Source organism: Monopterus albus, unplaced genomic scaffold (genome assembly GCF_001952655.1).
Source record: "Monopterus albus unplaced genomic scaffold, M_albus_1.0 scaffold223.1, whole genome shotgun sequence".
NCBI lineage: Eukaryota > Metazoa > Chordata > Actinopteri > Synbranchiformes > Synbranchidae > Monopterus > Monopterus albus.
The window spans coordinates 421,689-436,360 of NW_018128103.1; the positions used below are offsets into that span (position 1 = coordinate 421,689).

At 40.3% G+C, this 14,672-nt stretch overlaps 1 protein-coding gene across 5 annotated transcripts in view; it reads left to right on the forward strand.

Moving 5' to 3' along the window:
* sdr16c5a (short chain dehydrogenase/reductase family 16C, member 5a) overlaps positions 1–14,672 on the forward strand; it is a 62,552-nt gene that overhangs the window by 12,978 nt on the left and 34,902 nt on the right. For all 5 annotated transcript variants that reach the window (XM_020619607.1, XM_020619604.1, XM_020619608.1 and 2 more), the window contains exons 3-5: positions 3,484–3,615; positions 4,883–4,982; positions 12,297–12,441. In XM_020619607.1, the coding sequence (XP_020475263.1) occupies positions 3,484–3,615; positions 4,883–4,982; positions 12,297–12,441 (377 nt within the window). The remainder of the gene's footprint in view (positions 1–3,483; positions 3,616–4,882; positions 4,983–12,296; positions 12,442–14,672) is intronic.

The following is a 14,672-nucleotide window of genomic DNA, read 5'->3' on the forward strand; positions in this document are numbered from 1 at the left end:
ACCAAATCCAACTTCAACACTTCAAACCTGATTAAACATTTGCGTAAGCACCACGCACAGGAGTACGAAGAATATATACAGACAACCAGAGCTAAAAAGAAAAGCGTGCCGCTTCAACAATCGCTGCAAGAAACATTACAGAGGCGCGAGAAGCTCGCTTCAGAGACCAGCAAGGCAAAGATGATCACAGAGAAATTGACTGAATTCATTTTGCTAGATGACCAACCAATTTCTGTTGTGGAAAATGTGGGGTTTAGACGCTTTATGGAACACATGGTTTCCACGGCTGCACTTTTTTTAGTTGGATTTTATAATAAATATTTAAATTTAGTTTTGACTATTTAATAGTGGTGTGTAAAATGCTGCATGGTTAAAAATCCTAATAAAAAAGCAGCAGTGTTCAATATCTTGATTTATGTTGTGGGCTTTTCTTCCTTTTGGGGATTAAAATATTTTTTTCTTAGTTTTGATACATGATTTTTAGAAGGCCTGGTTAAGCAGTAAATCTATACAAATATATTAACAATTTACTTGGTATCGGACAGGAATCGGTATCGGCAGATACTAAATTTTGTGGTATCGGTATCGGTTGGGGAAAAACTGGTATCGAGCCATCCCTACTGGTAACAGTGAAAAAGTATCCACAGTCTGTTAAACATTGTTCATTATTGTCTGTGGCAGCTACTTTAGATAATAAGCTCAACAGCACTGTAGCCAGGCTGACAAAGCTGACAGTGCTGTTGAGCTTAACATTCCCTTAGATCTCAGCAGCAATGACTTCATGAACTTTTTTACAAATAAAATCACAACTATTAAGAGAACAAATTAATCAGGTCCTTCCCACAACTCTCACAGATGTATCAGGTACAATGGCTTTAGAAACATCTGTAAGACCTCATTTACACGTAGACTACTTCTCTCCCATTGATCTCTCTGAGTTGACCTCAACAATTGCTTCATCTAAATCATCAACATGTCTCTTAGACCCCATCCAGACAACGCTGCTCAATGACCTTTTACCCACAGTCAACATATCAATATTAGATCTGATTAACCTCTCTCTATTAACAGGCCATGTTCTGCAGACTTTTAAGGTTGCAGTAATTAAACGTCTACTCAAAAAGCCTACTCTCAACCGAGGTGTCCTAGCTAATTATAGACCAATATCCAATCTCCTGTTTATTTCTAAAATCCTTGAAAAAGCTGTTGCTAAGCAGTTATGTGACCACTTGCGCAAGAATAATTTGAGGATTTTCAATGAGGTTTTAGAGTTCATCATAGTAGAGAAACTGCACTGGTAAAAGTCACCAACAATCTCCTCCTAGCCTCAGACAAAGGACGTGTCTCCCTCCATACTTTTCCTCATAGATCTCAGTGCTGCTTTTGACACCACTGATCACCGCATTTTACTACAGATTTCAACATGCTATTGGGATTAAAGAAACTGAACTAAGTTGGGTCATATCTTATTTATCAGAAAGATTCCAATTTGTTCATGTTAATGATGAATCTTCCGTGCGGATTGAAGTTAATCACGGTGTTCCACTGGGCTCTGTGCTAGGCCAAGTTCACTTCACTTTATACATGCTCCCTTTTTTAGGCAATATTATCAGGAAACAGCATAAATTTTCATTGCTATGCAGATGATACTCGGTTAAATTTATGAATCAGATCAGTTGGTCAAACTTTGAGCATGTCTTAAAGACATAAAGGCCTGAATGACCTGTAATTTCTGTAAAAACTGAAGTTATTGTACTTGGGCCTGAAAGCCTTAGAAATCTGCTGTCTAACCATATAGTTATTCCAGTACTGCTGTGAGGAACCTTGGTTGGAGTCATTTTGACCGGGATATGTCCTTTAGATCACACGTAAACCAGGTTTCTACAATTGCCTTCTTTCACCTGCGGAATATCAAAAATCAGGAGCATCCTGTCTCAAAATGATGCTGAAACACTGGTCCATGCATTTGTTACTTCCAGGCTGGACTACCGTAACTCTTTACTATCAGGATGTCCCAATAATTCTCTAAAAAGCCTCGAGTTAATCCAAAATGCTGCAGCCAGATTACTGACAGGAACTAGCAAGAGAGATCATATCTCTCCCATATTAGCTTCTCTCCACTGGCTCCCTGTAAAATCCAGAATAGAATTTAAAATTCTCCTAACATACAAACCCCTTAATGACAAGGCTCCATCGTATCCTAAAGACCTCATAGTGCCTTATCCCAACAGAGCACTTCGCTCTCAGAGTGCAGGTCTATTTGTGGTTCCTAGAGTCCACTGAAGTAGAATGGGAGCCAGAGCCTTTAGCTATCAAGCTCCTCTTCCTGTGGAACCAGCTCCCAGTCTTGGTTCGGGACGCAGACACCCTCTCTACCTTTAAGATTAGCCTTAAGACTTTCTTTTTTGATAAAGCTTATAGTTGGCCTAATATAATATTGTTTTCAATATAATCCTAGTATGACTGTGAGGGATGACAGAAAGTATGATATGTTGTGACATGTCTTCCAGTATTTCATGGAATCAGAACAACTAATGTGGCTGAACAGGGATAAGACCGACAACCATCTTGGTAACTGCAAGCAAACGGGGCCTGGGCAGTTCTGTTGCCACTGAGTATATTTAACCATACCAGTTGTTTCTAGTCAACAGGAATTGCATTTTAGGATAATTTTGATTTGGCATACCATCCTTTAGTTATAGGCCTAGGCTAAGGTTTGTCCCATGGTGCTCCTCTCCTCTCCTCTCTCTCCATCCATCTATATCTCACCACTACCCATCACTGTGTGTCTCCTCCCTCCTGTAGTGTGTCCTCTCTCTCTCTCTCTCTCTCTCTTTTTCCTTTTCTCCCCTCTCTCTCTCTCCCTCCCTATAACTTTCTGCAGGTTGCCCTGGCTTTGGAGCTTTATGTCTCTGAGCAGTCACCAGCCACATCAACCTGCCCAGTGTTGGTTTGTTGTTGTGTTTGCCGTGTCTTGTTGCTTTCTTTTCTTTTCTCTCTCCTCTATCCACTCACCCCAACCGGTCAAGGCAGAAGGCCGCTCACCAAGAGCTGGTGTCTGTCAGAGGTTTCTTCCATTAAAGGGAGTTTTTCCTCCCCACTGTCACCAAGTGCTGCTCAAGGGAGATTTGCTGGGGTTGTTGTTGTTGTTGTAATAACAGTAGTAGTAGTAGCAAGGTCTGGATCTAACTTTGTTGTTATTAAGTGTCTTGAGACGACTTTTGTTGTGATTTAATTCTATACAAATAAAATTGAATTGTACGAACTCTGTTTACACTGACCAACGGAAGTGAGGGTACGCAGTTTGGAGGAACAATGACTGTTGTGATATCATGTGAAAAGGGTCCTTTTCTGGAATGTTAACTTTATTCAAGAGGTCCAGTCTTAGCTTGGTAATATTTCAAGCAAACGCTCTGTTTGCTCTTGGAGTATATTTTACAAAATGGGATCATTCATAACATGATTTTCCTTTGTTCTGTGCAGGTGAAACGAGAGGTGGGTGACGTCAGCATTCTGGTGAATAACGCTGGGATTGTGACAGGAAAGAAGTTCATGGATGCTCCTGATTCCCTGATTGAGAAGACAATGGAGGTCAACACTATGGCTCACTTCTGGGTGAGTCAGACACAGCAGACATGGAGAAACATTATGATAAAGCTAAACTACATATCTTCAGCTTGATCTAGTTTTATCATGATAGTTTCTGTTGTGGATCTGTATGGTTTCTTAGAGGCTATTTGAGTAACATGTAGCTTTAGATGCAGTATAGGCAATATTTTAACTTTAGTTAAAGTCAGGGATGCAGTATATGGTCCGACACCACCCTCTAGTGTTCGTACTCGTAAAACTAGTCCGGAACTACGCTCCGATGCCGCTTATCGGCAGCATTACAGTAACCTCATGCTGGTAAACCTGGTCGTTAGGTGGTAGAGAAGAAATTTCAGTGGTTCATGGATATTTTAAGGTGATGATGACAAAATTAAAGCTGCCTGTGAGCTCTCATCCTCTGCTCTGCTCTTATTGTCCAAACTGATCACAGCAACATATGATGTCCTCACTCTCCCCGTCTCCACAGTCAAAATGCCTGGTTCCATTCACCCACTAAACCCATACGGTGCTCATTATGCTGATTGCATTGAACTGTTGAAAACAAGAAAAAAAAAATGCTCCTTTTACGGAGTTAACGGTGGAGTCTGAGCTTTGTGTATGAAGATGAGTTGAATCACTGTGGACTTGGAGGCTGAGACCAGCAGCTCCTCTACAGTAGCGCATGTACTGTATGTGTCCAGCAGAGAGGACAGGATGAAGCCACAGACAGTAGTCAGTTTAAAGCAGGGGTGGCCAATTCCAGTCCTCTAGGCCACTGTCCTGCTTGTTTTCCAACTATCCCTGCCTGACCTGCTACTGATTACCTGGCAGCGAAGGTTTGTTACAGTACATGTCCAGCTTTAAAAATCAAACTATTTCTGAATAGGTGAGGTTGTGTGTGACCACAACAAGTTCTTCATCTTATGCAGATGTCCAAGTCCCCTTGTGATAGCATATTTTTACCCATTCTGCCTTCTCCCCCCAATTTTGGCTCTACACATGTCATCTATGTAACCCTATTGCTGTGTACTAAGAGAGTGACTGTGTAGACAAGGGCTGATCCAAATGTGTAATGGATACTTGTATTAAAAAGTACTTTTAAGTTTATCATTTTTATTGAATGTTTTTTTTTTTTCCCCATGATAATTACCAATGCCCAATTTTTTTGCCCAGTCCTATACTTAAGTGTTGTACTCATTGTGGTTGTCAGTTGTCTTCTGAGCTGTACAGTCTAATCCCTGCCTGCTTAGGTTTCTGTGTTTTGTTACATGTTTGTTTTTCTCTCTTTACTCAGACCTATAAGGCCTTCCTTCCTGCCATGATTGCTAACAATCACGGCCATCTTGTCAGCATTGCCAGTACGGCTGGACTCATTGGAGTCAGTGGATTGGCAGGTATGTGTTTTCTTTTCTTAACCATTTCATGCATGTCACTAATTCTAAAGTACAGTGCTGTAGATTAAAGTATATTTTTATGTGATTGCAGTATGATGTTTTTCTTTGTAGAAAAGTGTGATGATTGTTTTATAAACTGGTCTAATTGTGTCACTGCCATTTTTGGTGTCATCTCATTTATTCAGTGTGACATTTTGTTCATGATAGGAAATTACTGTTGGGTTTGTTTTTCGCTTTATTCTAATACATCAGTAGCACGCTGTGCACCTCTTCCACCGGCATTATTTTCAGTTTACATCAAGGCTGTGGTAGGAGATGGTAGGTGATACTAGGAGCATTAAACCTAATATCTTCTGTCATTCAAAGAAATAATTTTATGTGTAAGTTAAAACAATCTGCACACCTGGGTTTGTGCTTCATGCTGCTCGACACTGAAGAAATCAGAGATGAAGGGCATGGTGATGCATGGGTACAGTTGACTTTAGCCCATTCATTCTTGTTACCGTTTGGTCAGTGGAAGTCAGTGAGATGTAAAATAATTTTCTTTGAAGATGTCCAAAATAGTAAACAGCCAACAAAACATATGATACAGAGGAAAGGTCTGTAGTAAAAGAGAAAGCTCTGTGATAAGCACAGACTACAGCAGCGCTTTTCAAATGAAATACATGAGAGAGGAGGGTGGTGTAAAGTTAAAAATGCCGCTGTGGCACAGATTAGTCAAGAGTCAAGGCCATGTTTAGCATCCCTTATAAAGAGATATTTTTTTCTGCTGTTAAGACTATAAAATTTTCCTACACTACCCAGTCAGCAAATGGAACCATGCAAACATAACACTGATATAACTGCACTATTGCTGCCTATTTCAGTGTCCTGGGAGGAGGTTGTACAATATTTATTATTTAACTTGATGTTCCACAGGTTGGGTCCACAGGTTGTTGAATATGCATCATTGTGGTCTTAAATCTGCAGAACTGTTTTCTCATTCAGTGTTTTGAGTGACTCAATGAGCAGCACAAACTAAACTAACAGCAGTCTCAGTAAGCAAGGGGGTAAAGCAGAGCTCATTTGAGTAAAATAAAAATAAAACTTTTGTCTCTAGTGTTGTAAACCAGGTCAAGTCTGTTGCTGATACCATCTGTAATACATTGTTGAAATATCATATCCATCATCTGGTCTTTTGAAGCTTTAGTCTATAATTTTGTAGTTTTCTTTCTAAAGGATGAATCCTTTCCATTTTCAGGTTGGAATGCCAGGATTGTCTTGGCCTTAAATGGGGCTAATATTACTAAGTTGCGTATTTTGTCAGTTTGCTTTCCTCCTTGTCATTTCTTGAAATGGGAAAATTAAAATGCTGCAACACAACTCTAATGATGGAGCATCTGCTATGTCAGTTTTAAATTCTGCGACCGTAACACAGTTATACTGTTATATCCTGGTTGATGCATCACAATCCCACAATGGTAACGAAATTTTTCTATTGCAAAATTACAAATATTGTTACATCCCTAATAAATTGTAAATAAAAACTATAAATGTAATGTTATGAAGACCCCATGTTCACTTGGGCTAAATTAATATATTTTGGTAGATATAGGCTTATTTTGAGTTTGAGGCCATCAACATGTTCCAAAAAAGATGGAACAGGGCCAACAAGAGACTTGGAGAAGTTGTGTAATACTAAAACAAACCACCTGGTGGAACACCTTGGATAGGAAGTAAGTAATGAGTAATATTACATTCTTTGAGTAACAAGCCCAACACAGGTCCACATACGCTTATGTTTTCCAGGCATTGTGGTACATACGCAGTCTGTCCATGTGGACACAAACGTTTGGCCTCCCGAACCTGGGAAGATACCAAAATTTACATCACTTGACCAGTGTGGGCATGCAAGGCATCAAGTGCTGTTATAGGACTGGGATCCCTTACGAGTTGGCCACAGGTAGCTAACACTTGAGGCACTAGAGTCCTTAAAGTACTGTAAGCTATATTGTGTTTATGGCCTGTTGTGAATCAGTGCAGTTAATATAGCCAGCTGTCCTCTGTTTCTTTATAACCTTTTTGTGCATGTTGTAACAACTTGTTTTTTGACAAATAGAACTTTTACGGCATGAAGTGCATAAATCACTTGTGCACAACTGCACTAAATGTTGCTTGTAAATCCAAGTTTTTATTTTTACTGAGAAAATGCATTCTTGAAATCCCTAAACTTGTTTTTGCAAGTTAAAACTCTAATCCTAACCCATGCAAAGGGGAGAAAAGATGAATAAAACCAAATAAGATCCAGAAACGCCATCACCTTCTCTGGGCTCAAGCTCATTTAAGATGGACTGAGAGGAAATAGGGAAAACGGTCCTGTGATCTGACGAGCCACAACCTTTAATTCTTTTAGGAAATCGTTGACACTGCATCCTTCAGGCTAAAGATGAGGGGGACCATCCAGCTTGTTAGCATATGTGATAGGGTTGCACTAGGGCACACGACATGGGTAACTTGCACATCTGTGAAGGCACCATTATTGTTGAATTATACAGGTTTCCAGATAATGCCTTTTTCAGCAAGACTACTTATTTCAGCAAGATGATGCCAAATCATATTCTGCATGCATTTCAACAGCATAGCTCTGAAAAGGGTCAGATGCTGAACTGGCTTGCCTGCATTCCAGATTTGTTGCCCAGTGAAAACATTTGCTACATTATGAAGTGAAACATAGCAAAGTAGGTGACAAACTGTTGAGCAGTAATGCCACCTTATATTAAGCAAGATTGGGAAACACTTTAAAAACTAAAGCAATTGTTCTCATGAACTTAGTGTTTTTAAAAGAAGATTTAAAGTGGTAAGCATGTCTCTTTCCTACCTTTTTTGAAATTTGTTGGTTGTATCAAATATAAAGTAACTGTGCTATATGTGAATTCTTTTTCCAAATCAAAATAGAAGAGCACTCTTTATTTTCGTTGTGCATCTGTTTAGCTCAGATGCCATGCCAGGCTCTCTCTCTATTCTCAACTTTATCCCAGCAGACACTGAAGTTAGAATTTTTCTGTTCAGCTGCTACGTTTTTCTCCCTAACTGTGTAGACATTATACAGCCTCTAGGCCACCAGACATTTAACAGGCCAGCTGCACTGACACTGTGGGTGCAATCTTAACAGCCATGAGAGCTGTTGCCCTCATACCTGTAAAATAGATGTGTAGCATATAAAACTTGGAGAGATGAAAAACCCACAGTGCAGAAAGAGTAACAGAAAGAGATGTTACTGACTGACACTAAGTGCACAAAAGTAGTTAACAGACTAAAAACTATGAACCAGGGACTATAAACGCCTTCTGCATGCGATGAGGAGTGAGTGGAGCAGATGCACTGCCGCTGACACTTTGTTGTACTGTAAGTTTGATTATTGTAGAGCTAATCAACCAGCCATTGTCTAATCACACCTAGCTAAGTGACTACTGAGTGCAGTCAGAGCAGAAACGAACTTGTTGGAATGTTAAAATTAAATGTCTGCAAATAAAAACTGACAGTTTGACTGTAGACAGGTGAAATCAACATGGAATTGTCCTGTCCCTTTTTATAAAACGAGAATGGGCTGCTCAGCATATTATAGAATCTCATCAATTATTTTTAACACTAATAATTGATCAGTAGCCCAGCAGTAGTGAAGCATATCGATTTTTCGATACATATCAATTCTGAAAAGTTTCAGTACTTTTTCGTAGTAGCAATACAGTGATTCCAGCTAGCGATGGGTCCGGCAACACCGATGCGTCACCACATGCGTCGAGCTCGTAGAGCAAAACCCCGTGTCAGTGCGCGTATCACTTTAAGAAAGTCACGTGACCGATACAGGAACTGTTTCGAACTGACTGCCGCGCCAAACTGTGTTTATAAGGAAGCGCATATGTCAACGGGATGCATCTGCCAAAACGAATCTCTGATCTTAAGTCAAGAATTATGGAGCAGCCTCAAGCCAAAAGAAAGGTTTCCGCCGTGTGGGACCATTTTGATCTCGTATCGGAAAATAGGGTATTGCCAGGTCCCAGGATCCTATGAGATACTGGGACAACCAAAAGGCAATCTATCCAAACCTCCTCCGACTTGCCTTACAATTTCTCTGCACTCCAGCCTCATCTGTGCCGTGTGAGTGGGTGTTTTCTACAGCTGGAGAAGTTGTATCAAAAAAGCGTAACAGAAGCATCCTCATTCACAACACGTTCATTTAAATTTTCACGTTATGATACATGTTCATTATTTATTGACTGTATCTAAAAATATCAAGGAAACTTTAAATTTAAATGAAGATATGAAATAATACAATATAAAATACAATGACTTAAATTATATTATTGTATATACTAGGTCATCAAATCAGCATCAGTTGAGTCTGTCAACTAGGTTGCCTGTGGGGATTTTTAAGGTCCAGCAGGTGTCAGTATTCAGTGACACAGTATTGACACAGTATCAATACAGTTTGGCAATGTGTCGAAACACTTCATGACGCCTCATCTACCCATCACTAATTCTAGCTGTGCTTTCTTGCTTTTTCTTCTGTCCAACAGTGAATTTATGCACACACACACACACACACACACACACACACACACACACACACCGCTGCAGTGGCCACTCACAATGATGGCTGCTTCTCCGCACTTGTCTCATTTGCTCAGGGCTGTGGTATATTGGCAGTTTTGTTATGATGTTAGATCATTATGGAGGACAAGAGCAGAACCCCATGTGGTGGGCTTTGGGGGACAACACTACCCAGCAGTGAAAATATTAAATACTGACTGTACCAAGTAAACATACCAAAAAAAGGGAGAGGATGGAGGAGGAGAGAGAAAGAAGCAGCGCAGATACGATCACAGGTGCCCAATAAAATGTTACTGTGTAACCGAAGTAAATTAGAGCCCTATTTATCAGTGCCTATGACTACTCTTAAAATGTTATTTGTTGTTGCCTCAGTATGTTGCAATACAGTGCCTTGCGAAAGTATTCGGCCCCCTTGAACTTTGCGACCTTTTGCCACATTTCAGGCTTCAAACATGAAGATATAAAACTGTAATTTTTTTGTGAAGAATCAACAACAAGTGGGACACAATCATGAAGTGGAACGAAATTTATTGGATATTTACACATGTAGTTGCTTAATTTAAGGTTGGACTATTAATTTAATTTAAGGTTGGACTGAATGCAGTGAGTATAATTTGATGATGGTCCAGTTTGTTTCATACAAGTTTGTTATAAAGTGGTGAGAAATTTAACATTCAGCTATTTCTTTTATTGCTGTGATGTACTTTTATAATTTCATATAGGCCACATTTTAATTTCTTTGTGTGTTGTATAGTTTACAATTGCAGACGTTGAGCAATTTGTGATGTCTTTCGGTAAGTTTGGTTCCTAGAGAAAGGCCAAATTTCTTTTTTGGGTCCCATGACTAAAAATGTTTTGGAACCACTGACTTAAACTAATAATGTTTTGGAACCAGGACCTGATCCAGTTTTTGGATGAAGAAGGTCCTGAAATGGACAGTATGTCAGATATTTAATGAACATATACAGTAGGTAAATATAAATTTTGCTAAGTTTGGCAAATACTTGATATTAAAAGAATTGAATCTCAGCATCAAGCCCAAGAAAAACTGGGATCGGGACATCTCTATCTGAAAGCAACCTTACAGACTCTTTCCTTTGATTCAGTGAAACTGCTTATGATATGCATTTTTTTGGGCTTTGATCATGTCCATACTAAGTGGGCTAGATCTCCAGTCTTGTGTTCAGTTTGTACTTCTGCCCACACTTCAGGCCCAGATTTAGTTGGACACTGATGTGGATAGTAGAGCAGATGGCAGACGTCAATGGGGTTCTGATTATCGTACATTCTAGTACAAAATACACATGTACAACAAATGTTCAGGCTTGGTTAAGTTTATTGTCCAGAGTGGCTAATCTAGAAACGGCTGTCCTTGTGTTGCCTTTGAGTTACCTTCACCGCAGTCGATATGTTGATCATACACTTAACCCACGACAGTATGACTGGACAATAACCCTCAGTGCAATACCTGTAAATATACCTTGCACATATCGAATCCAGACTGTGTATATAGTACTTTATTTTTATTCCTAATGCACATTCCTTTGCTTGATTGCACATTACTTCTTTACTTCTGTTCTCAGCCTTGCATTCTTTACTTGCCCACTGCTGCCTTGCATAAGGACATGTACATATGCATTGAGAACTGCTGTACCAGAGTCAAATTTCTCGTGTGTCCAACACAACTGGCCAATAAAGGTGATTCTGATTCTGAGAGCATTTGTTCTCAAATTTATATAGGTGCTGGAAAGGTCCACCTAGGCCTGGGGGGATGCTGTATTGACAAAGAAAATATCTGGATGTTTATGATTTTGTCAAATGATAAGCAAACAATATTTTGCATCCTTGAAAAATGTTTGTCTAACATTGTACTAGCTCACTCTTGTTAATACAGCATTACAAATTGTTGCTTGCTAACTGAGTTAATAAGATAATTAATGGAAACAAAACTGAGACATGCAGGTAAAATAATACTCAAAAATGGAAACTTTTTTTTAATGTTGTGTGTGTGTGTGTGTGGGGTTTTTTTTTTTTTTGTGCTGGTAATGTTACTTGGCTGGTTTAGACCTGTCATGGGCACCTCTCTCACAAAGCTTTTCATTTTCTGTGTGGTGGTTGGTTTGCTGATGATGAATCTCAAGTTGTCTTAAGTGGCATTTGATTTCCGACAATTTGAGGACTGTCGGCTTTTGAGTAACATTTACCTTGTCAAAGCCAAACCACCTCCACACTGGGAGTGATGCGTGTCTAGCAATTAAATTAACACAGATTGCGAGGTACTGTATTTGGTGTCTGTATTTTGTCTCCTGGTGCTGTTTCACTTATTTTTAAACCTTTTAAACCCAAACATTTTTAAGCAACTAGCTTAACTGGTGTTGGGCAGTCACCATGAGCATACTGCATGCACGCTCAGTGCATACATGCAGTCGTCTGTCCCACATGAAGTGAATGTGTGGCGCCTCAGCGTATGTTTTTGCAAATTTTTGTAAAGTGAGTGACATACTCTATAATGTCACCTCACACTGTTAAAGCTACTTTAAGATATTATCATAGATGATACATATTGCACACACGTAAGTCCTTCTCATTTTCTGTCCTGTTGAATTGAGTCCAAGCAAGGCTTGAAGTAAAACAGTAAATAAGAGCACAAGCTGACTTGCAACTCCTGAAGTGATTGTCCTTTTCACTTGCTTTTTCCTGTACCTGTGATCCCTCTCCTTGCAGACTATTGTGCCAGCAAGTTTGCAGCAGTCGGCTTTGCAGAGTCAGTGGGTCTGGAGCTGTTGGCAACTGGGAAAGATGGTGTGAAGACTACCATTGTGTGCCCGTACTTCATCAGCACTGGAATGTTTGATGGATGTCAAACTAAGTAGGTCTCTCTATATGAATTTATTTATTTTTTATACTTCAGGATTCACTTTGTCTTAAATGAAACGGGTCTTTCATTTGCACATGTAAACTAGGGATGGGCAGTGGGATGATGCTGTTGTCTATCACTGATGTCGATAACACAGACCGTCAACAAGCTCAAGAGAACAGTATTCAGGACTTTTGGCTGGTGTGCTGGCAAAGACATATAATAAAAATATAATCAGAACTCAGACAAGGCAGATATAATATCCAAATTTTAACTGTATCAGAACTGTAGAACTGCATCAGCAGCTCCTGGGACAGGTTGAACTTCCTGAGCTGGCGCAGGAAGTACAGCCTCTGCTGTGCCTTCTTAATGAAGGCGCTGATGTTGGACGACCACTTCAGGTTGTTGGGGCTACACCACAGGACCAGCTGCTCAACCTCCCATCTATAGGTTGACTCATCACTGTCTCCGATGAGACCGATGACCGTTGTATCATCTGCAAACTTTAGGAGCTTAACAGAGGGCTCCTTCAAGATGCAGTCCTTGGTGAAGAGTGAAAACAGCAGAGGGGAGTGCACACATCACTGGGGGGAAGGGCGCCTGTGCTGTTTGACTGGGTGCTGAATGTGGTTTTCCCCAGCCTCACCTGCTGCTTCCTGTCTGTCAGAAAGCTAGTGATCCACTGACAGGTGGGGGCAGGCACAGTGAGCTGGGTCAGTTTGGAGTGGAGGATTTCCGGGATTATGGGGAGTCGAGATGTTGCAGGATGTAATGCAGTGCCATGTTGACTGCATCATCCAACAACCTGTTCGCCCAGTAGGTGAACTGCAGGGGGTCTACAGTGTCCTTCAGGTGGGCCAACACCAGTATTTCAAAGGACTTCATAACTACAGATGTCAGGGCGACAGGTCTGTAGTCGCTCAGTTCACTGATGGAGGGTTTCTTGGGGACTGGAATGATGGCGGAGCGTTTGAAGCAGGAGGGGACTTCACACAGCTCCAGTGACCTGTTGAAGATAAGTGTAAAGATGGGGACCAGCTGATCAGCGCACACTTTCAGGCAGGAGGGGGTCACACCATCTGGGCCTGGTGCCTTAAATGAACCAATAAAACTTTGTTTTCATATAATATTTTTTATTTCTCTTTGTATGAACTCCATATCACCTTTCTCAGTCACATGGCCTGTACCAATAGATTCCTATAGATTTCCTTGTCCTGGGTCTCACTCTGGGTGTAACGGTCCATACAGAAAGCCATTCAGCAGTGCAAGCTGTGGAATTTATAGCCCAGCTGAGATTTACTGCCTTGTTATGCCAGAAGAGAAGAGTAAGGAGGAGGAGGAGGAGGAGGAGTGAGAAACATTTAGTAGTTTATGTAATTTGGAAAGTCAATTCAAATGACAGCTTTGAAAGCCAGGAACCTTCAGGAAAAGAAAATGGAAAGAAAATATATTAAGCAAATTAAAGTGTGAAGTGCAATATTTTTATGATGCATGAAATAGAGCAGTAGGGTGATTACAATGCAGAGACTGGGAGAGCCGGGCCTTTATTTACTTGATTCGTAGAGACGAGCTTCTTTCTAATTCCCCCTCTTAAAGTTTGTCATGTATAATGAGAAACTGCCATTTTTCTCATATGCTCCTTTTTGTTGTGGCTGGCGGGGGTTATATGGTTCAGGAAGTAGAGCTGGTTATCTCCCAACCAGAGGGTTGGCGGTTTGATATCTGGCTTGTCCAGTCCTCATGTTGAAGTGTCCTTGAGCAAGACACTGAACCCCTAGCTCTCAGTGATGACACTGATGTGTGAATGGGAAATAGTGTAAAGCACTTTGAGTGTGCAGCTATGTGTAGAAAAGTGCTATGCAAGTATATTACCATTTACTGCAAACTCAAATTAAAGTGCTACCACTGTAGAAAAAACACAATGTGGATTGCGTGGAAAAATATTGGATATATTGAACAAAACTATGCAGAGACGCCACTCAGACAGTAACAGATGAAGCCCAAAACCAACAACACACATTTTTACACACAATAGTACATGCTTGAATGGAGTAGGAAGAAGTCAGACTTATCCAGTCCTACCCTGTGACATCATCTTACCATCATTGGTTTGCAAGCAATAAATGATTCACTTCTACACACACACATATTATACTAAAAAAGAATATAACAGTGTTAACGTTCTAACATCGCACAAGTGATATACTAAAGAACGGTTACAAAATATACACCACACCCACAAT